At 35.2% G+C, this 25,127-nt stretch overlaps 1 protein-coding gene across 4 annotated transcripts in view; it reads right to left on the reverse strand.

Annotated features, from left to right (window-relative positions):
* The window catches only part of LOC149798649 (low-density lipoprotein receptor-related protein 2-like), a 94,661-nt gene extending 84,029 nt beyond the window's left edge, over window positions 1-10,632 (reverse strand). For 3 of the 4 annotated variants that reach the window (XR_016421009.1, XM_089957488.1, XM_089957487.1), the window contains exon 1: window positions 10,386-10,632. Coding sequence is in view for 2 of the 4 variants with exons in the window: in XM_089957488.1 (XP_089813614.1) it covers window positions 10,386-10,446 (61 nt within the window). In the remaining 2 variants the exon portion in view is untranslated. The remainder of the gene's footprint in view (window positions 1-10,385) is intronic. The other variant, XM_089957486.1, reaches the window with a different exon arrangement.
* Window positions 10,633-25,127: the final 14,495 nt, after the last annotated feature.

Here is a 25,127-nt window from a genome sequence, read left to right on the forward strand (position 1 = left end):
CGTAATAGCAGTGCATCCTGTTGTTGGGAGAAATCCTGTTTGTAAAGCTTCTTACGGAAACGGTATTGGTGTTGTTGTCCCGGGATGGTTTACAGGCACAACAAAGGCACTCGCGGTCTTGGCTTTACGTGCAACACTGATCTCTATGCACACGGCAATGTGAGTCGATGATCGCATCAACAACGTTGCTGTGGATCAGTTAAAGAATCTGGTATTGCATTCGAGATCAGCTACGAAAATGAGTGACTAGAGCATCATCAAAATCAGGTTACACTTCCATCAACAGCAACAATCACAAATGGTATTAAAGTTAATTAAGCCGCTGAATAACGCTGATTATGTCATCTTGAAAGTGGACTACGTTTGTCTAGCAAAATGTATTAGACCAATAATTTATAATGGCAAAATTTCAAAATACACCCAATACTTCCGCATGTGAGAATAAATTATTGCACTGTAGATAGTAAGTTACATATCCGGTTATGGAACTCACACCAGTACAATAGAATTACTAGTTCAGGACATATATCGATAATTTCCTTCAAGTGGAAACTGATGGGCAACTGATACAGTCCGAAAATAACCCTTATCCCATCGATGCTAAGGTTGGATTTGTTAACAATGGCGGCATGGCATTGCATGGTAGTGCACTCTTCCCCATCGATGGAAAGGAAATCAAATTAATTCAATTCTTGATAATATTGACATAGCTTTCATGCAAGGTACAGCAACGAGTTTGCTTAGCGTAAGAGACAATCAAGTAGTGCGTGTATATCTCAAGCTACGGTCATCTTGCACCGACATCAAAACATTGACACAAGTGAGCAAAACTTCCAGCACGACTTTCCTACATTTTAACCTATTTATGACCTTTCATTAGAACAGATGGACGCATTCGGACAGTCCGAGGTCGACATGTACTTTCATGCACATGTTCGTAATCTGGCTAACCCGTTATTACCAAATGAATATATATTGTTGTGATCTCTTATAAGTTTATGTTGCTGGAGGGTGCGGGTGATCGAACGAGAATCATTGAATCGCTTTTGGAAAATTACTAGGCTGTTTTAAATCCATAATTAAATTTGTAACGCTTTGAGGTAATAATACCCTATCTTGAAGCTAAGCTAGGTCTTAGTCAAAAGCAGATTTCTAAAATCAAATGCAAAATAAGAAAGTCAATTACATGGTTACTGTAAAGCTTTCTACGCAAAATTATCTGGAATTATTCCTGTGTGTTTGAACAAAACGCAGCTTACACAGCTTAATGTAGCCAAAATAAAGAATACATCGGAAGAACTAAAATTGTTCAAGTCAGAAGTAACACTAATCCAAACAACCAGCGTAATATTTCCATTACTCGCTGCCAGTAAAGCGCTGTTAGCAGCACCTGCCTTAGCTGCTGGAAATGCAGTTGTGACAGGATATTGGAACTGCAAACGCAATCAGCTTTCAAACATAATGTCGGTGGTAGACCATCCAGGCTCATCGATGGAAGCACAAAAATAGGAAAAGGTCCTCGATTATCCAGGCGTGGGAACCGAAGACGACTAAGCTTAAGTGGTCTTCGGGCATGGACACACCGTAGATCAGTTTTGATTTACTAACCATGACAAAGCCAAGCAAGCATTTTTGAGGTGTTATATACACTTGCATAAATGATTCGTCGCACAATGGAAACCAGCCTCATCACCCCTTATTCATCAACAGGAGGAGGGACACATCTGGTCGCAATCGTTGTGATACCCAATTATCTTTGTAGTTTAACGGGTGTGGACTTAACTTGAAGTTGTTGACTGTTTGACCATTCAACGTAGAACATTGTTTTAATCGGCTCTTCCGATTAAAACGATGCTGGATGCTGTACTTGAGGGTTCACCAACACGCTAACACTTATTGATTTTACACGAAAGTACACTTAATAGCATACGAAACGCCAACTGACATTTACGGACGCTCAACATCTCAACCTCCCGACAAACCAGGGCTGATGTGGATTTCACCAGGCTTGCCACCAACGCGGATTTGGATGGGTTCGCTAGTCGGGTTGTTGTTGAAATGGACCATGGCGAGCTTGCAACATTTTAAACCTGGGTTTTTAGAATTACAACGCCAAACGTGTATGTTCAAAATATTGTTGTCAGTCTTTATTGCACTGTCGAAAAGGATCTGGTCGTTATCAGTGAAATCGGGGGGAATCAAAGACTTCCGCACATCGAATGCTTTTATTTAGGATTTTGTTTATTATGCTGATGTCATAATACAATAATAGGTGGATGAACAAGTCACATGCGTACCTGCATCACCACGTGTAGTAACTTCGTGAGGCGTATTTCTTAAGCGTACTAATCAACGAAGGAAATGAAGGAAATATTAATATAGTGAATGTCGGCTTGTTTTTAGTTATGTCGGGGATGGTTTTGATACAGGTGAACCTCACATCTCAAAAGCACGCGAATCTGAATATGCATTCATTATGGAAGGTTTTATTGGCAAGTGGGGTGCAATGAGATTATTGATAAATAACAAGCATCATGGCAGGCCTTTTGTAACGCGTAGCGATAAAGACAACATTGTGAAATAACCATTATTAAATAAAATATTAGTGTTGTTGGTCGCCAGAAATGAAATTCAGTTTGAAGAACTCAACATTCATCCGGATGGGTACTTAAACATTTTTGGCGTTTGCGTTTAGAATGAGATTTATAATTACATATATTCTGACCGCGATGATGCAGTTGCGGTATTTGCAGGCTAGGGGGTAAGCTGAATAATCTGACCAGTGATGGTAGCATCAATGGTGATTTTGTTCCATTGTTGACAAATATCTGTGTTATTAAGGAACTCTAGTATACATTGAAATAGTATGTTGTTCAGAGCGAAATAGGAACACACACCCTAACGTATCAATACCAACTCGAGACCTGCTTGATGTTATTACATTGACACGTGAAGAAGTCCAATCGATCACTGTACCACCAAGCATGAAAACACTAAGGAATGTTTACTCGGGAACCCGCCTAGGTTACATTGCACAACGAATATATTTAACCAACATCAAATAAACGAAGAAGAACAATATCTCGTCTTTTATTCAACAAAGATGCACTTGTCCTTATAACAATTCTCGAGCGAAGACGAGAACAATCGTTTCAGACATTATTAGTTTTGTATTAGCTTTTTTGTTTCTTTTGTATGAATGTGTTGCTAGACCCCTAGAAATGCACAATTACCAGAGACTTAAATATTACTCAGACATATATTTTCTACAATTAATTGTATGGCAGTTGTACTAGTAAATAAGTGTAATTGGTTAGCGGTGCATGTTCATCCTGATTAAGGTAGATCGGCCTGACGAGCAGTTCTATTAGGTAATTACATTATTGATTGAAGAACTTTGGTAGAACCTCCATGTTACCGAAGTGAAAAATAATCGAAGCGATCAACAGGTACGAGATGAAATCGTCTAGGAAATAGCGCTACTTCTAAAATATTAAGTCCGCAGCCGCCATCCATCTGCCGTAATTATTATACACCAATCGGAAATGTGTTTGGAGCTATGTCAATAGAAACATGCGTGACTGTGCGGTGCTGTTAAAATCGTCTCATCACGATTCATGTCGTGAATACGTGTACATTCAGAACAAACTAGTCGCAAATCGATTATATTAATAAACTCTGTTCGAGCACAGATACGGAACTTGGGGGTGAGTGGGAGTGGATTTACAGACAGTAAAAATCAAGCAATGCCGTTTTAAAAACAGAAAAGTATATTAAAACGGAGAAAAAAAAACAAGCACTTGGTCCTTGTGCATTGTAGTTGTAATGTCGCAACTGCAGGGAGTGTTTTAAGAACAAATGTTGTTGGTTACTGATATAGGTCACAGCCTTTTACCCCACGTAACAATCTAATTCCACTGACGCCTTTTTGGTAACTCTCACGGATTACAATGCACCGGTTCACATGCATATGTGAGTGATATCGAGTGATACAAGGACAAAGGCATGAAGGATATAAGGCTATAATCTATATCACTAACTGAAATGCTCAGGCCTCTATTAAGCCACTACACCGTTTTGCTGTATGTAACAACATTCAACTTTTCTTTACCTGTTAAAACACATTGCGTATCTATCAACTGATATTTTCCTGTAACTAACGTTAGCGATATAAACATTGAACCCACCTGCCGAGAACCTTACTTGTTATATTCATTTTTTATGCCATTATTTACTTATATGGCTTATAATCCATTTGAAATCGACGCAACCGTGGATTTTTATCGCACGGTAGAGTGTCAACAAGGACAGGTGACACACATTGACGTAAAAGAACTAAATGTTCGGTATCTAAATCGTAACTTTTAGGCACATCATATTGCATGTTATTGCATGGTTTTTATTGTAAAATATTCATTATTATACCTTGCAAAAAGGGTTTCAAAGAATTATGTGCTTCCTTAACCAAAAACACCAACTTGCGATAGGACTAAGAAATTCCGAAACACCTGGATTGGCTGAAAAATAGGTCGACTTTGAGTGACATTAGGACGGCGAGGACACACGCACCTTCGATTTGATTTGGAGGGTGTTGATATTTTATAGCTTTTTGAGAGATAAGAAGGCCATGCTTATATAGGTAAATTACAGGAGCATGAGTTATTGCAACTACTCTGACATAAAAAATGTGTACACTTACGATCAAACATTATAAACTAACAAATAAGTTACCAATTAATTCAGCCTGTCATTGTGTGTATCACAAGTTGGGACATAAGTGTTGAGGAATACAACGGATATAGTGATCAAAGAATGTCACTGGTTAGATTGATTTCCAATTAAAAAAGAAAAACGACAATATAAATTTTTCACATCATCTTTAAAACCTTTGAGATATTTAATTTCACTTCAAGAGCAAAATAATATGTGGACATACCACTCAAATCTAACTTCCTGTGAGCTGTATTGAAAGGACATAGGTTCATACATGTTGACTATTCCGAACAACTGGTATATATATGAAAATGATCTTCGCTAAACATACATACATAAATGTAAACACTCACAGACGCATAGATGTGTATGTATATATGTATGTATGCATATATATATATATATATATATATATATATATATATATATATATATATATATATATATATATATATATATATATATGAATAACAAAAATTCCCTTCAGGACATACCTACGCACACACATTCACATGTTAAATATTCACATTCACACACACACACACACACACACACACACACGCACACACACACGCACGCACACACACAAACACTCGCACACATAAACATAAGCTGTGTGTGACTCAATTCACTCCGTGGCTGTAAAGAGGCTCTCTTTGCTTTATGCCCAACGGCTTTAAAAATGCTATATTTTGGCGAAGCTATCTCTTCCCGTAAACAGACAGAGTTTTAATCCTTCGTTTTTAAGTGTTCCTAGTTTGAAAAAGTCTGTCATAAAAGCAAACTTTCGTTAAGACTGGATTCTCAGAAATGGAATATGTTCTTTTTAATATCGGGTTTCAAATGTTCAATCTATCATTAGAAATGACATGCTTGAGAAAAGGAATAATTTGTCGTATTCTCAGATTCCATCTGTATCAGATGTATTTCCAGAGTTTAAAAGATATCAGTATACATCAGTTTACAACCCTTTGATCGACTATCCTATGATAAAGAAAGCTCAGGCTGCCATAGTTGGTGCCCGGAAGCAGATGACAATCTCCAAAATAAAATTATGCTGTCTGCTCAATGACTTTCAATGGCGGGGTAATTTGTTATTTGTAATATACCAGAAAACAAAGAGGATAACTGTGTGGTAAAGTTGCTGAAATTCTGTAAATCAAACGTATTTATAGATCCGTCGCAATGTTACGTTTCTAGCATCTTAAAATAGACCCTATGCACGTGCACTAAAATCCAGCTATAGATAATCACTACAACTTAGTCACAAATAAAATTTACAAAAATTATGTATATATATATATATATATATATATATATATATATATATATATATATATATATATATATATATATATATTACACCTCCCCAAATATTGACAAGAGAGATTTATATAATAGAGCTGCCTTTTTCCATATTAAGCAAACACAGAAATGACAATAGTAATGAAATTCCGCAGGAAAATATGTAATGATTGTTGAAAAAACATATATAAAATAAAGTAATATGGAACTATACGCGTGAAAGTGCTTCTGCGATTAAATTTTCCTTTCCCTTCATGTGCCGAGTGTGGATGTTGTATTCTTACATCAAACTTCATCTCAATAATCTCTGATTTGTGTTTTTTTCATCCTGATAATGAAAGTAAGGGGGTAGTAACCACTGAATACATTAGTCGGATAGAAGTTGTTATAATATACACATGAAGGTGTTATAGAGCCAAAATTAAATCCAAACACACCATTTCTATAGCGGTATTATTTCTCTGATGCTTATTTAAAGAATCGACACTATTTATATTTTCCAGAATTACGAATCAACCAACCCTTACATAACTTGTTTACACAGACATTTTAAACGATTGATTGAAATCTGGAGCTAAAAAAACTGGAAAGTGCACATTTATCACCGGCCTTCAACATATCGAACTCATCCAGTGAACAATACCTTTGATTTATAAGGAACAGGAGAAAAGGTGACTTCAACAAAAGCCTGAAAAATACTTGTGTCCGCCAAATGAATAATTTCTTGATTTACTTCATTCTCAAGAGCTCGTGTTGCCATAGCTGTAGTAACTGATAAGAAGGGTATAAATCGGGGGTTTGCTTTTCAATCGGATCAACGTTTTGACCCAATCAAGGGTTGTCAATTACAAGTGGATTAACCAAAATCTTAACTTCAGCTAAAATATTGCCTGACACCAAATGAACACTCTCAACGGGCAAATAATTCACAAGGCTGATATTCACTGGGCATGCCACTAAGCCTGGTATTAAAACAAACATCATGAAATTTAGTTAAATCCGCACTCTACTCCCTGAAGAAGAACACTTTAAGTAGAGGAAGCCTTCTCAGACGAAGGCAAACTACCTGGTAGTAAAATGATCTGCGAAGCTCAGTATAATCCTGATAAAGGTCTATTAAAGTAAAAGAAAATGCTCTGTATAAATTTCAGGCTTAAGAATGTACTGGTCCGCCAACAGATAACACATTGTATGGAGATGCTTTGATTAATTGCAATTTATTTCAAATCCCTTGTAAACAGGAGTTACATAACAAAGAAAAAGGAATGCCCAACATAACTGCTGAACACATAAATTATTCTACAGCAGGTCAGGATGACAAGCACGTATGATTTACGAGAAGGAAATCCAAATGTGTTCTTTTATCATTTTAAAGGCCCGAAACACTTCGATAATTATTTGAATGATTTTCTCATTTGCATGAACATTTTAATGACAAGTCTTAACAAAAAATATAAGAGGTCAAATAGAATAGAGTTTAAAACTACATGATAATAGGATAGCCGGGTATGTAGCAGAGTTGAGTACTCCAGTGGCAATTGAAGAACTTATTTCAGCTGCACAAAATGTAAACCATTATAAGATACTAGGTCTTGATAAGGTTGTATGTACATTATCGAGTCATTTCCCATTTTTTATTATGATATTTAGCACTGATATTGAACCGTCAAATCTGAGCATTGGTCTAACTATGCCAATGTATAGGGAAGCTGAGCAATCCGATGTAAATTATTATAGAGGAAGAAACTGCTTAGCTGTATAGAAACAGTTTTCATTAATATATTAAATAAAATACTCTCCTTTTGAGCCTTCAGATATGATATTATTACGTATGCACAATTTAGTTTTAAGAATATAATATTACAATAGACACAATTTTGATAATGAAGTTTTGATTCAAAACGTACCCGTATAGAGGACGCTTTTTTGCCTTTGTTGTCAAAAAAGTCATTATATAAAAAAGACATTTCTATGCCAAAAGCATCAAAAATGTGGAAAGACTCGAAAAATGTTGACGAAAATTAGACCTATCGGCAGCTCAGCAAAATCAGGTAAGAGCACTTAGAATCGCACAAAGGATTTTTTTGTTATTTACATGGGCTTTTTCAAGAAGAAAGCCACACTCATTTTTGTTATTCTATTTATATTAATGATTTGGAAATTATATTTAATATAGAGGTGGGTATAGTTTTAGAGGAATGTCTTTATATCTATTATTGTTTACTGATGATACTGTGATATTTTGAGACATAGGACGTAATCTGTAAATATTCCAACTTAGTACACCTGATCTCATTGTTCAGTTTTCTCTCTCTATGTTATGTTTTATGTGTACACGTTTTTATTGCATATCGGATATTTATTCATTCATAAATTTATGTAACAGTATATTGTAGATAACCAAATAAAACCATTTAGATTTCAAACATATATATTTGCTACGCTACTTGCATCGACCGGTGGCATAGTTACTGACTTTTAACAAATATTATATCCCTCAATCAACTTAGGTGAATCATCTATCGATTTTCTTGTTTGTGATGTGTAACGTACTTCCATATTTGAGTTGCATAGTAATGTTAAAACTTCCTACGGTCAAAATGTTAGTTGTTTTAAAAATTGGATATGTACTTGATGCGACCTTAACCGTGCGGCTTTAAAAATATCTTCCTTGATCGAACTGTACCCAGAACAACTTGGCGTATTAAAGTTGTTTTTCAGGGACAATGGTTGATTTATTCAGATCACAAACACAGTAACATCTCAAAGATTCCGTATGTGATGCCTTGGCATTTTTTTTCTCTAAATAAAGCAGAAGAGAGCTCTTCTGGTTTCATATATCGTTTACGATATGGAAGCGGAACATGAAAACGTGAAACACGAAAGAATTAGAACCCGGTAGATACTACACAAAATTTGGGGAAATTATACAAATTAGAGGAAGGAAATGTACACACCGTAGTGGCGTACAAGACATTACATGCAGTAGCAAAACTTGATATCTATTACAGCTAGCTAGGCGCTCAGCATTAATTGGTTAGTGCAAAGACTGTTTGGACAGGTGTCTGGATAATGTGACTGGGTGGAACATAATGATACAAGTCTGCAACATGATGCCCCAGTGCTAGATATCATTATAAACTGCCACACTGCAGACATTGTAGCGAATCACTGAAAAATTGTTAAAACCACATTAGAAAACCCAAATCACATACACAAGGCCAGGTAGGTAAGGTGAATTTTTTCTGACCTTATTCATAAATCAAAGAAATGTATAAACACGATAGTATGCACAAACACAACGAGCAAATGCAGCAAAAATTTTGGGGCATTTTTTTTCTTGTTGCAAATTATCACAAGTACTATCTAATGACTAGCACAGACGTCTTAAAACATGGATCAGGTAATACCTACTTCAAAGGCTCTAATATGTTTAGTGGAAAAAATGATGGTTAAAGTCAAATAATAATGAAAAGAAAATCTAGAGGATTTTTTGTAGGTTAATGAATATACAAAATAAAACAGAGTTTAAAGAGTTGGAACATTCTTTGCCCTTGGTTCAGTTCTCTAAGGCTTGGTTTGCTGTAATATATTTTGAGCCAAGGGAGCTTTAAGCGTTATATACAAACAAGGCACAATATGCAAGGAAAATCAATGCATTAAGACAGTAAACACAAAAAGCGCTCGCTACAACAGACCAAAATGTAATCCCTACAAAATATCCTTTTCCGGAAATGCTTGAATAACCAAAGAGCTCTTTGTATCTGCTTTTGCATATTTTCTTTAAAAAGCACCGTGTGCTCAGCGGTCTCTCTAAAAGTATAATACTATTTACGGCTAGATAACTTTGCTTAATACTTTCTTTAACTGATTAAGCGTATTTGTTTGCTTGGACACCATCAACATGCGTACTATATATATTCCACTTTCAATATATACACAGTTTTAAATCTAACATAATTGTAAGTTATAGCACAACCATATAAACATAGAAATCTGATTTCATCTAATTTTATCCGCAATAAAATGCCGATGGTTTTGCATTTTCTAGCTGCTTCTTATACAGTCCTTTTGTGTTTAGTTTATGCCTCTTTTCTCCTTTTCTGTGATTTCCGGTTTTGTGTTGCACCTCTATTATATCATTTTACTAACCTTACATCAGCTAATTTTCAAAACTAATCCTTAATACTGCGTATAATACCTAACTGTGTTGGAGTCATCACATTGTTAATACTTCCAAGTCTCCTACCAAATACGTTTACGTCTGCATTAGATTTCAGTAGTATTTAGAGTTCAGTAGTAAAACTTGGCTGACCAGGAAGAAAGAGTGAGAAAGAAGGGGGGGGGGGGGGGGGAGGGGTACTTACATGCAGAACAAACGTATGCTGAGGCTGTCACGAAGAGAAAGAGAAGTTCATGCACCATCATTTTTATCCGATCTGGTTTTGTTACCAATATATCACGTAAATACTTCGTTCAATTTCATCGAAAAGATGTCGTTTCACACACTTGATTCTTGATTCAGTTTTGCTGCACATGCACACGTCTTTTGCTTCACCTTTGCGATATGCGAATGAGAACGATATATTTTCCCGTCGTCCCCTGCAAAATCACAATGTGCAATACGCAACCAAACAAATATTTAGGGCAAACATATGACTGATAAGGAATAAGTAAACAATAATTATAATTCTTGATATATTTCTCTGATATCAGATCTTTAAGTCATCGACGGATATTTGGAAACCTGTTTTAGTAATTTCATAGAAACTATGTAGATACTTATCAGGTCTTTCAATACGGTTACACCGGGTAAAATTTATTCCTGGTTGACCCGTATACTTCCATGTGGCAAGACAAAATATTATAGTATACTATTAAACTATCCGCGAGAATAAGGGGCTGGAAATGTGTATAATGTGAACTGTTTATATTGTGGTAAATCAGATGTTAAACTTTGGTCATAAGAAGATATTTTTGCAACAGGCTACCCGCTGACTCATTATTTAATTACATGAAAGAAATTAAATGTATCAGCTAGACTCAGTTATGTCAGTATATACCTAACGACAATATTGTCCAAGATAACACCTATTGTACATGTTTAATCTCTTATATTATGTGACCAGCATAGGATGATACTCTGGTAAAAAGAACCTGTAGCCTCAGTATGGTGTAACATTACAGCCGCCATCTTGGAACTTTTGACACTGTGGACTGAAAGGGAATTTTACACTGAGGTTATGATTCATATTTTCAAAACTGCACCATTGATTAGGGATTATTACTGCGGCACTGGTTTAATGGTCACGAGAATGGGAATGTTCAAAATATCCATAGGTCTAAAATCAGCATGACACACTGGGAACAAATGGTACTATTAAACGCAGCTCCAAGAAAAGCTAACCTCCTTATCACACTGATAAACCATACAAACCTAGCAGTAAAAATAGTTGAATTATTAACATACTATGGACATAATCATATTTATATACTATCATACACAAAAATAGGACGTATACAAAAACGCACACTATGTAGGGATGCTCTCTTTCTCTCGCACACAAACACACTACAGAAGAGAAAAGAGTGGGTGAAATTTTCTTTGTGAAAGACACACAAAACCCTCAAAAACCCAAACAAATATTCGTAATGTTTGAGAAGTATGTATCTGCTTCTAAGAGAAATTGGTGGCCCTGAAGACAGCTGCTGACTGTTATCCTGGATTATCTCTGTATCAACGTTTGCTGAACCCTCTTCCACTGAAGGGGTCTTGTTGATATTATTCTCTGTTAGTCTGTTTCCGCTCCCTCTTCTCCGACCAAGACCTCTTGATCTTTTCTGTTTTCTCATCAAGCACTTCTAGTATTACAGTCCTGATCATCTGGAAGGCTTTTATCGTCCTCGTTTATGTGCCTTTTGTTTCAACTTCTATGCAGCCTTGGAGGTGTTTAATCCGTGGTAAAATTAGGGGTATCAAGCCACAGACATAGAGCATCATGTCCCACCCAGTCACATTATTCTGACACCAGGCCGGCCAGTCCCAACACAAATCCGCTACTGCTGAGCGCCAAGTTAGGCAGATGTCAGTACATTTTTTATAAGTCTTTGCTATGAATTGGCAGGGGTTCGTACCCGCGACCTCCAGTATTCGAGACCGATGCTCTAACCACTTAGGTCACCAGAGCGTTCCACATGGATAGAGAGGGAAAGAGAGAAAGACAGACAGAGAGATAAATATATAGAACAAGAGAGACAGTGACATAGAGAGGTATTCCAAAATATCGTTGTACTGAACGACTGACAAAGAAATATGGAGATAATAACATTCTGCTTTAAGGAATCATTGATAAATCGAAACATCTACTGAAAAGAAGGTTGGATGTTGCACGTGAGTTTTGAAACAATAATTTTAAGAATTTTGTGGAATTCGAAAACATTGAATACTTCCCAACTTTCACAGACAATAAGCACTTGTAGTGGAAAGCTTTAAAGACTAGTATGCTTGCAATAACGTCTACAACAACACAGATCAATATAAATATATACATTTATCCCGGAAGAAACAGGTCAAGTGCACGGATAAAACTATATGGCTACCTGCCAACACATATGTTTGTAATGACTCAATATAATATCAGTGAAGTGGTTATAAAATAATTTATCCAAAGGGCTATCAACCTAAATTCACCGAGGAAATAGGTATTATTTGCAAGTAAATGTGGGTTGTACATTTATTTTGAAATATAAAGGGACAGGATATATAGGTCGCGTTTCAGTAATAAGAACTAGATCTGTATAAGAAATGAGTTATCATTTCTAAATGTCTAATAAATAAAAAAATATGTGCCAAGTAAATTTTTCAGTGAGTCGGTACACAATTCAGAGTAGCGTGAAAATAGTGTAATACTCAATAACTTTCACATCCAGCAAAGTAAACTGGAGCAGAGATTATAATGAAACAGTATGTAGAAGAATGAGTCTATAAAAAACACCAAGTTCTATAATGTAGAAAACGTTGTAACAGAGCATGAAGAAATTTGAAAATAAATGGCATTCAATTGTTTTGAACAAAATACAAACATTAAAACTAAAACAGAAACGCAAAGGAAATATATAATGTAATCCTAAATCATCACTTGCAATAACAAAATGGCACACATGAAAATTCGATAATACACCTACAATGAAAGGAATACTCAAGTTAAATATCACGCAAAGCTATTAAAGAAATAAATGTAGATAACATTCAAAAATTAATTCCAAATGCAAACGAGAAATCGAATGAAGAACATATACTGTATGAAAGACTACAAAGCTACAAATGAGAAATCGAATGAAGTACATGAACTGTAGAAAAGACTACAAAGCTCGTGTATGAGTCAGAACATGATAAGAATCAATAAAATTACATACATGCTGATTCAAATTCCAATGTCATTTAAACTTCATTTAGAAGTTGATTTAAATAAGGTATAACAACTACACTATCAACTATGCATTTTATGGGACAAAATGTGCATCATGTACAATTTCAATGCAGAGATAAAACCTTCTATTACAAGGAATTACAACACACAGAACGAAACTCAGCTGATACTGGATGTTGTTACACGCTAATAAAAAAGAAATTTCACTGTGTGTTATGGCACTGTATGCACAAAGTTGCAGTTGTATTGTAATCAAATGCAAAAAAGTATAGTATGGAATCCACTGCAGGGTACATTAAAGATTCGTAGTGTATATTTTGGTCTATCGAAACGACTGTGTATGTACATCTTTACGGATTTGTTTGCCGACTATCTGTAACACGTAATGGCAGTAGAAACTAACCTCAACTTTCAGTCATTGGTGCGCACCACCTAAACTATGTGTGTTGTTTGATTTGGATTTTTCTCGTAGCTTTAACAATTTTTCAGTTATGTCACAACGATGTATGCAGTGTAACAGTTTATAGTGATATCTAGCAATGGGGCATCATGCTCCAGACATGTAACATGATGTCTCACCCAGTCGCATTTCCCTGACGCCAGGCCGACCAGTCCTAACACTAACCTGTTAATGCTGAGCGCCAAGCGAGGTAGCTGTTAGTACCATTTTTGTAAGTCATTGATATGACTCGGCCGGGGATCGAACCCACGACCTCCCGCATCCGAGGCGGACGCTTTATGCATTAAGCCACTGGAGCGGCACACATAAATTATGTAATTGTCCATTTATGTATTTATTGGTGTATTGATGGATAGCGGCAACCCTTGTCAGGATGATGTTTTCTTTGTCATAATTATCTGTTTCAGCTGCACAAGCAGGTAATAATCGTATGCATTCCTCTTTATATAATTCTGTATCGTCCTTATATGTTTCCATTATGCCATGAGAAATGTCACATGATATAATGTTGTCGTGTTTAATAGTGTCTGCATAGTGTACTGTCTATGTGAATCAGAAATGACAACATACTTTACAACATCATGAATCTTGAATATGATATAGGTTGTTTGTTTTCTTATAATCGCCTGTCAGTACTCTTTACGGGTATATGCTGATATATCAACTTGGTTATCATATAATGGTATATTGTTGTCTACATTTACCGTGCATTATTAGTCAACTTTTATCAAATGCTATATGTTATGTATATCTGCTTTTTGTACTTGACCTTTGTCCCATATAATGTTAATAGTACACATAACCAAGGGCATTTATTTGGTAAACTACATAAAAAATAAATAATATTTCTATATCATTTGGGATGAAATATTCAGATCATTATTATTTAAAAACATTTTCCTTCAGTTTCAGATAAAGACGAAGTCTTGATTCTGACCTTTCAGAATTGAAATTTCCCATCATGTTGACATTATTTCCATAATAAGGCATTTGCAACATGAACACTTAGAGGGATATATAAGCGTGTTTACTTGAAACCATATTCATTCATGCTTTAACATCTGCAGAAAAATATATCTAAATTTTGTGTGAGGCTTTAATTTGGTTGGATTTATTTATTAAATATTATTCCCTAAAAGTATAAAGTGCTCAATAATATTCTTGGACTCGAGCATTAATTTAAATTATAATGAATTCAGACGAGAACATTTTATATTATATAATCCTGATACATCAAAAGTCTGTTAATACGTTTTTTACATTCCAGGCAATTCTCACCTTAGCACGTTCGAGACTATAGGCACGCCTACTCATTCAGTATCAGAATTTATTTGGAATACCCACTGGAAATACGACTTGTATTCAATTGGAACTTAATATATTTAAGCTTGTAATATAACGTTTAGGACTTTTGGGGATTTAATTCACAATACTTTTGATTATAGGAAAATAAATTACTTATTGAATTGTACAAAACATTTGGTTTTCGCTCTTTTCTCTTATATTGTTTTAGACCATTTGGTAGTAATGAAAATTGAAGACTCTCACTTGGAATACAAATTTCTCTGACATATTTGATTTTGTAACTCAAATTCACTTTGTTTTGTAATTCTCTAAGCCCCGGGTATTTTTTCCACATATTTCAGAAACCGATAGTAAAAGCAACAAATTTTCACAATATCATCTAAAACGAAGAACTTTATTTTAAATCCTTCCTAGGAAGGGATAGAGTCCTTGAAAAAGAATGAACTGCTCCAGCTGTTCAGATAACATGAGCTTTCCGAGAAGAAGACTTCTTCTGCGATGCAATAAATAAAAAAATATTTTTGTACAATATTTAGTAAAGAAGAATTATTATATAAAAGTGCTTTCGATAAGTAAGTCTCTCTCTGGGTCTGAAATCAATTCAAATAAATTGAAATTAAGACAATAGATGTAAATAGAGTTAATAAGACTTCAGCTTCAAAAAGAGAAAGAAGAGAGATAAATGCAGTTTCACAAAGAAAACGAAGAGAGCCAAATGCAGCTACATAAAGAAGAAAGAGAGAGAGACAAATGCAAATAGTAATAAAAAATAAAATGATTGAGATACAGGTACAGAGAGAAAGAGAAAAAAAAGAAACAGAAATTCAGTTTAGACTAAATGAATTTGAACTGTCAGGTGGACCACTCACCTGTTTTCGAATAAGTTCAGTTCTTGTAGTTATCAGAAATATTACGTTAACACTCCTGTTAAAGAAAAATAATTACATTAATATTTTTCTTATTTTGAAAACAAAAGTCATGGCAAGGAAGTATCTTGAAGGATTATGAGTACCTGAGACATACCGGCACAGGATTATGAACTATGAAATAGAAACTTGACAGACCCATGTCGAATTTGTAAGAGGAAAAGAACAACTATTTGATCGGTGGTGCTCAGCCAAGAGGGTTGGTCAAGAGTACGATAAACCCAGACAATTCTTATTAGTAGAAGAGCTAAAGTATTGCGTACATAGCGACGTTAAAACCGACCTCGATGAAAAAGATGTGGAAAGGTTAAAACATGTTGGTCGTATTGATGACGATTATTCCTTTACGTTCGTAAATTCATTTGTCAGTAGGTCTTCATCTCAGCAGTTGTGTTTATAAAAAACAACCATCTTAGTCTCATACGATAACTTTTAATCCTCAATCTGACACAACGTTTAGGAAAAAAGTTTCTAATAAGACGGAAAAAATCGTTATTTCTACCTACGTGCACCTATTGCAAGAGGAAAAGGCACGTTATTCCAGATTGCTACGGATTGACAAATAAACAACAGCGTCAAAACACAGCTTCCGAATGCTTTTTTTTCTAAGAGGCCAATTCAAGGCCATCTATCGAAGCCAATACATTTGTTGGGTCTAACAAACCCAAGGCGGTTTTTTGTATGGAGAATTGTGAACCATTTATGTCGAAAGATTCGATATCACTTATTGATGATTCTGTCAAGTCCATCCTATTATAATTTTCAGTGACACATGAGCTTCGTAGAGTCTTCCCTTATCAGATACTTTGCCATGGTCTGATACGTTTTCTTCTAATGAAATATTTCTTATTCAAGGAGAAGAGTGAGGCTTTGGTAATGTTCTTCTCTGTTGTGTAAATATGTCACCAGGCTTAGCCTCCGGTCCCGTGACTGTCGGAACTGTTATTTTTAATATTGAGAAAGGGCATTTTCTTGTACACGCAAACATACCATGTCTATTGGTATATGTACCAAAATATGCTAAACCTTTCTGGTCCAATCAATCCACTGTTTAGTTGTATGTTATATTAGTTGATTTGTCTGGGACTCTTTGTCCAGCATTATTATTCGGGAAACAAGTTGTTGTGTGTTGATTGCACGAACGTGATATGTGGTCCTAATGAGTACCGTACGGTTTGACGGTTGAATGTTTGCAGGTCTTGTTCCTGTGTTCCCCCTCTGAGAGTGAGTCTCCATTAGGATAATTTGGCTGGAATGCAGTGTATGGGATCATTCTTTGTGTTCTGCCCTGCTGGGTACAATAGGACATTATATGTCTGTTACACTATGAACATATTTCCATAATTTCACATATGATATGTTAGCAGCATCCGATGCATGAACAACTTTGTTTCATACTTTCATGTCTGTTATATGAACAACATAATCCCATATCTTCATCTCTGTTTCATAAATTCATCCCTGTACTGTGAATAGCATACTTTCATAATGTCATGTCTAATATGTGTTCAGCATAATCTAACAATTTCAAATATGTATAGTGAAGAAGATAGTTCACTATTTGTATTTTAACTTGGCCACATAAAGCCACACCTTTTTAATATCATGATAAATTTAGTAATCACACGAGGAAAACATCTAATCACATTATCTTGAAATCCTGTATATCATCTGAATAGCAATACATCTAATGAATCAGTAAAATTTATAAAATTATTTGCGTATTTTATGTATTAAAACAGTTAAAATGTAATTGTCTGCGCAGGTGTCAGAAAATGTTCATATAAAAATAGGTGTACATTCCACTTTTCATTGTTCCTTTAAGTTTTCTTAATTTATAATGTATATGTTTTTAAATTACATTTATTTTCTCTACAGCCTGTATATATACGCTTATCTAAATGTATGCATACCAGACATCATTAATATTTCATATTGTGTTTGATTCAGTTCCAGAAGTTGTCACAGTAGCTCCAATATGATATATGATTATTTCAGGACCCTGGATAGCATGTATATATGTGTATTTCTGTTCCAATGGCTTCAATGTTACTTCGAATATCGCTTTTAACCAATAATACTTAAATATTATTGGAACAAATGAATACAGCTTCATGGGCATGCGTGCACTATGCCCATTGAGATTGTTGATATAATAAGTTCCTTATATATTATATGTTTACGAGATGAATTGCATACAGATTATTACAAATAACTATTATTTTGGATAATAAGTCAACATCTCTTAATTGATTCAACATTGCTAAATCATTCTTTGCAAAGGTGCAGTTTTGTTGCAGCGTTTATAGTGACATTAAGCAGAGATTCATATTAAGGACACAATCGACTTTGTATGGTGTCAACTAAGTTCTGTCATGAAAAATGTGGTACAAATGTATGAAAATGGAGAGGGGAGAAATCAAGCTAAAACAGCAAACACAGTGTCATAGACGGAAAAATCACGCTACATTAATGGAGAAAATTAAATAAATCGATAACAAATTTTCACATTCATATAGAAAATTGGTAATTAGAAGTTCATTACATTTGTAAATGGATTTCAGAGATTAGAAAATAAAAACAAATACCTCACCTATCCTTATCATGCAACTCTGTTGGATATATTCAACTAATTATGCCACTGTAACTAAGTTAGCATAGCAAGTTCATTTAGAGAGACATAAATATATACCATAATGCAAATCAATTGTTCACTTACAAGTCATGAATTATGTGAGTGTTGACTGTAGTGGAAAGTATTATAGTTAATATGCTTTATACAGGTAGGGATCGCAGGGTACTATAAAGAACCAAATAATTTGGCCACTTTGTATAGCAGCCACTGGTAATGAAATTTCATTCTGCCATTAAATGAACAAAAATGTTACAGAGTTAGTAAAATAGGAATATAAATTTCATGTTGAATTCTGAATTATTGTATGTTTTTGATGCATACACTTGGCTAGGTTATACTTAAACTAATCAATAATAACATTAATCGGAAACAATTTAAAATGCATAAAGTTTTACAATCCGCTACATCATGATTGGCGATATATTAAGGAAGCAGTCTTAAAGATAATAAAAGATAATTTATACTGTTGAAACGAGCATGACAAATATATTTGAATTTAAAAAGTGAAAGTAACACAAAAGTGGTAAGTTTGGATTTTGTCTGGTTTACTGGAAGGATACATTGCCATACAGCTATTTTGATAAGATAATTTATGCAGCAGAGTATATCATTTTCTTAAAGAATTGAACGGACTTATATAAAGAGAGAATGACTAGAATCAATCAAAGTTTGCTACCTTATGGGAATTTTATTTAGGCACATAAGTCGGACACAGAAAATCTATTACGCAGTATGTTTCCACAATATCAGATAGATAGATAGATAAATAGATAGATAGATAGATAGATAGATAGATAGATAGATAGAGAGATAGATAGATAGATAGATAAATGGATATATAGATAGATAGATAGATAGATAGATAGATAGATAAATGGATAGATAGATAGATAAATAGATAGAGATAGATAGATAGATTCATAAATAAATGTTTTGGAGTATTGCCCAGATGGATAAATGCATTGCAGATTGTAAGGTAGTTTGTTTAGGTAGAAAAGTAGACAAATAAAAGTCCTTTAGCGGCTAAGACCGATTTTTGTTTTTAAAACCTGTCGTGCCCAAGAATGTGAACGATACAGATAATTCCATATAATTATTTGGAAGATGTAAAAAGATAGATTTTATTTAAATTTATTCTACAGTGGAAATCTACAAATAAACACTAATTGCAATGTTGCACATTTTCGTAAGAAAGACCTAGGCAGAATGATATTGTTCCAAAAACGTAAAGATTACTGTTATATCACAGGTGTTTTTTAATGTCTTTTTAAGCTCACCCAAGCACTCTCACCTCGCTTGGAATATGATCTCTGTAAGAAAAAAGACAGTACTGTATTTTAGTCTCAACACTGACATTGACACTGATAACTTTTGCAATCAATGTTATGCAAAACAATAAATCTCTAGAATCTTTTTGAAGTCTATACATACCCCCCCCCCCCCTCCGACAGACATATTTGATATCATACCTCGTAATGTAAACTTAACAGCTAGCGGCCTGTTTCTACCTCTGAAGTACAAAATATGTGAACGTATATTGCTGAAGTATCGAGGGGCTAGATATATAGAGTTTAACATTCTTCTTTTAATACGGCGTATTAACAATACTTAATCAGACAGAATTTTCTACACAGTATTTTTATATGCTTTGTTTCTTTATCTCTCATCCACAAATTCCTGTTCGAGTTGCAGCCATGATAACTCAACAAAGAGTAAGAGGGTATCCGAATCTAACAGTGTACCATTTCACACAACCTTACATATATTTGAGCTGTTTACATTTATTCTTTAACAAACAGGAATGGTGTTTACAAGTGCAATATTTCTTTCACTAGTAAGTAAGCTTAGTAATTGCACGTGTTGTTTGAGTTCGGCTTATTGTGTGATAAAAATCATTCTTTTTGCATTAATATGGTTTATAATACATGTATGTAACAACAGACCATGTGAAAAATCGGTGAGAAACAATGTGTGCAGATGTTTGCTGGAATCTTTGGTAGAGACTTTGAACTGTTTCACCTTGAGCACAGTTGTTGGAAACTCGAATTAGTCATCCAAGGTTCGCGAGTTCGACATCGGTCTAAGCAAGCTCGGGTCGGTTGCCTTGACGTAAAAGAAACATAGTACACTTTTCTTTTGCTAAAGATGCCCCCAACAGACCAATACATTCGACCTCTGCTGAAACATTTCGGCGAACATATAGTACAATCCTTTGCACCATATCACACATGATTCTATATGGTTTGTGTACACATCATACTTTACACCCAGTCTAAGACATGTTTAATCAACACCCATTCCTTGACAATCGTGTACGTGCTCAGTAAGCTCATGAATTCAGAGTATAAATTTAAATAGGAGATGAAAGTCTGTTGCGTTCTTCTTGACAACAAATAGGAGATGAAAGCCTGTTGCGTTCTTCTTGACAACAAATAGGAGATGAAAGTCTTTTGCGTTCTTCTTGACAATGCTAAATTTGTTATATTTACTTTGTTAAACTCAAATAATGTTTTCCAAATGTTACTATTACATTGAAGAGAATTTTACAAGGTAATACAATTTGTACATACGTAAACAGCTAGGTAATTGTGGATATAAAAGATAAATGAATATATTGCTATAGTTCGTTTCGATCTCAGTGATTGGGTGGAACAATATAGCTTCTGTGTGCAATTTGAATGTACGCTATGATGATTTGAATTTTACAACATTTTCATATTGGCATATTGATACTCTTCATTAGCGTATTTTCTGTGTCTTGCCGATTTTTATAAGTTAGCTGTTTTCTTTCTGAATTTAATGTTGTAGAGGAATACTTAAATAATTTTGTTATTTTTTGGGATCGTTACGGAACTATTTTATGTTTGGATTGTAGATTTGCCTCCAGATCTCTCTGTGATAAATTGTAACTGATTACAGATCTTAATCGAACGTGTCCTGAGACATGAATAGATTGCATTTATAGATTTCAAGTAAGTAAGACTTCCAAGGCAAGAATACATTTATTACTGAATATGTTTAGTAACGTCTTCTGGTTCAATCACTCTTATTGGAGCCTATGTGGATTACTAACCTTTTGATGTTGACACCACTTTGGCATCGTGCCGACCACTTTGTCACATGAGTAAGATCCATTTCTTCCTCATTAAATTTCTCCACGTTTACAGGTTTCATATAAATCGAGGAAAAAAATCCCGATAGATACGAACGTCATTTCAATCCGATTAATGTCTACCTGTTGGGGGTGGGTGGGATGTCTCAGATGACGTGACCTGATTATTCTAAAATTTTGATCGATTGCATTCGTCGAAGAATTTTTCAGTCTTCTCCTCAAAGTATAACTCCTGCTTGAACATTTTTATGGGAAATATTGAATAGCAACTATAAAGTGTTCACGAAAACCTTTTGTTTTAGAAAAGTTAGAAGAAATTAAGTGTGTGCCTGTATAATGTTAAATGCACAAGGGAATTACTGATAATTTCTTGATATGCGTAGGAACGTAATATCGAAGGCTGTCGATAGGTGTTTTGTTTATTCATAAAATACACATTTAATCCATCTCACACTCGTCATGCCTTTGTAAATTATTAGGATATAAAAATTCGCTTAAAAGTAGCATCTCAAAATTGTACTGATATATATTGTGAAAACTAAACATAAAACTACTAATTATTTAATGTTTGGAACAAAACACGCTGACTGATCTTTCAGAACTTCGTTATTGTTAAAAGTCGACAATTCTACATTAGCCGCGCTACTTCCATCTGCATTTATGCTGCATTATTCTAATTTGTCATATTGTATATGTTTAAGCTATCTGTTGAAGGGATGGAACTAACACACATCCCTGTGTACGGGGTGTTATTTTTCCAGGTGCATTGATTCCACATAGGTATGATAGACGCATTTCTACAATGTATATTATTTCCATATAAGCACGATATACAGGATTAGAAGATGATTCCTGTACCATAAGATCAAGTGCAGACTTTAGTTACAGGATGAATCTGAAACTCCTCACCGACCATTTCGCACAAGTTTTATGCAAACAATAAAACAGTCATATCATAGTTAGCAGTGTTACGTATATTTGGTGTATATTGTCTGATTGACCTTTGTCCAGCAAAGTCTGATTGTATTATGGAGAGTTATGAACCATTCGTGACGATGTGTTCTATGTTGCTTATTGGTGATTCTGCCTTAATGTATTAAGGGACTCTTGAGCTTTTCATACACTTTTATTATCAGGTATTTTGCCTTTGTCTGATAAATCTCCAAGTGAAAGTATTCTTATTCATGGAGTAGAGTCCTGGTATGTCAACCTTCATCTCCACTGTGACTGTAGTTCTAAGGCGCTCACTGTTACAGATCGCTGCCGTCTCAACTCTGTCTGCGTGAGTTCGAGTCTCGGGCTCGGCCATTGTGGGCGCGTGAGAAAACGTGCCAGTAGCTTCTCCTGGGTCGGTGGTTCTTTTCGGGCTTTCCGGGCTCTTCCTCCACCATTAGTACTGGCTGCCATGTATAGATTATCTTGTGCTGAAAAATGGCATTAAACTCTAAAACAACAGCAACAACATCAACATGAACAACTTAGTTTCATAACCACTGACAGTTGGAGCAATGTTTTATTTACCTATTGAAAACATTAATTTATTACTAGGCATTGACATTAGTCTTATTCATGGAGTAGAGTACTGGTATGTCAGTGTTCCTTTCCACTGTGACAATTTTGCATCAGATAGTCTCGGAACCTATGCCAGTCGGAGCAGTGCTTCTTTACCTATTGAAATCATTCGTTTAGGTAAAAGTGAGATCTGCCGTGCTTGTGTTACATTTTCAAACAATATTGTTAAACAATCTTTATTTTATAAACCTTTCCTTTCTTTGTGAATGTAGGTATATGTATATTTCTTTTATATTCTATATTTTATATTATATGACCTTGATCCATGATTCAGGACAAAGGTTTTGTGTGTCCTTAATTTGAGATGTTTATTAGTTATAAATAAATTGCCTACTGGTATCTGAGTTCAATGTTTAGTCGTATTTTAAAACTTGAGAATGTTCTGTCAACGAACTTGTGACCCATAACCTGGTCACTTTTTGAGTATCATGTTTTTATATAAGGATGAGCTTAAAAAAATATTGATTCCTAATTTTAATGCCACTCTCTGGATAAAATTTAGCTGCGTTAATATATAATTTAAGAAGAATAATTTATTTAACTTATTAATTGGAATCACAAAGAACAGATGTCATGCTGGTTCCCAAGAGCTTCATCCCGAATACCATGCTACCCTCGAACCTAGGGACCGTTAATTATTTATCATATTTGGGTTTCCTCTAGAGTAAGTAAGATGAGGCGCAACACCCTCAGACATTAATAGAAAAGCAGACACATCAGCTGAAAAGAAAATTAAGTCTGTAGGACGCATCGGTAGCTGCATAGTGAGCAGTGGATTGGCTTTCCCACGCCCGATACATCATTTGCTTTCACATTCATTGGAGTGGTTATATCACCCAGCCAAGTTGACGTATCAGCCGTGTCAATGCATGCTTTGGTATCAGAGTCTTGTGGATCAAAATGTTTCTCAATACCCACGATTTTGTTCTCATACTTTGGCTACCCTAGAAAGACCTAGTTCGCGGTCTTTGGTCTATATATAGTCTTTGGTTCCCGCATCGCTAGCCTCACTAGGATGTGTAATCCCACACTGTACTCGCATTCTTGTTTAGAGGGCTATGAATGTTGCACCAACACCACCCATATTGTTAGTGGAATAGTCTACTAATGAATTGCTTACTCATTTTGAGAAGCTATTGGTGCAGGTTTTTTTCGCACCCATATCTTAAAGACCAGCCATGCTTTCAAAGTCCTCCTTGGGGACATTTCCCTCATATTGGCCAATTAAATATTCTAATACCATGCTACCTGCAGCATCAACATACCTTTTCTCAACACATCATGCTAAGATGTAGTGGTGGTCAAGCCCTTGGTTCTTCTTGGTGACACGTTTAATTCAACGATCATGGTCTCGCAAGTCGAGTAGTGACGTGTTCATCAAGATAACATGTAGCAGCCACATAGCCCAACAGTGTGAACATGGCGTAAATGCAATATTTTTGAGGAACTTTCTTGTCGTCGGCGTATCTTTTTGCATCCGTTTCCTGGTCGTCGGAGTATATTTCTATCCCTTGTCATGGCGATCAACATGAACCGTTATGGCAACGTGTTCAATGTTTTGATGGCAATGTTTTGGAGGGGGCCGCCAGGCCGTATCATCGGAATGCTGTCTAGAGTACGGCCTAACCGCATCTCACCATGTGCTATCGACATGGAAGACGGCGACCTA

The sequence above is a fragment of the Sinohyriopsis cumingii genome, chromosome 5 (assembly GCF_028554795.1).
Source record: "Sinohyriopsis cumingii isolate HCF-2022 chromosome 5, ASM2855479v2, whole genome shotgun sequence".
Taxonomy (NCBI): Eukaryota; Metazoa; Mollusca; class Bivalvia; order Unionida; family Unionidae; genus Sinohyriopsis; species Sinohyriopsis cumingii.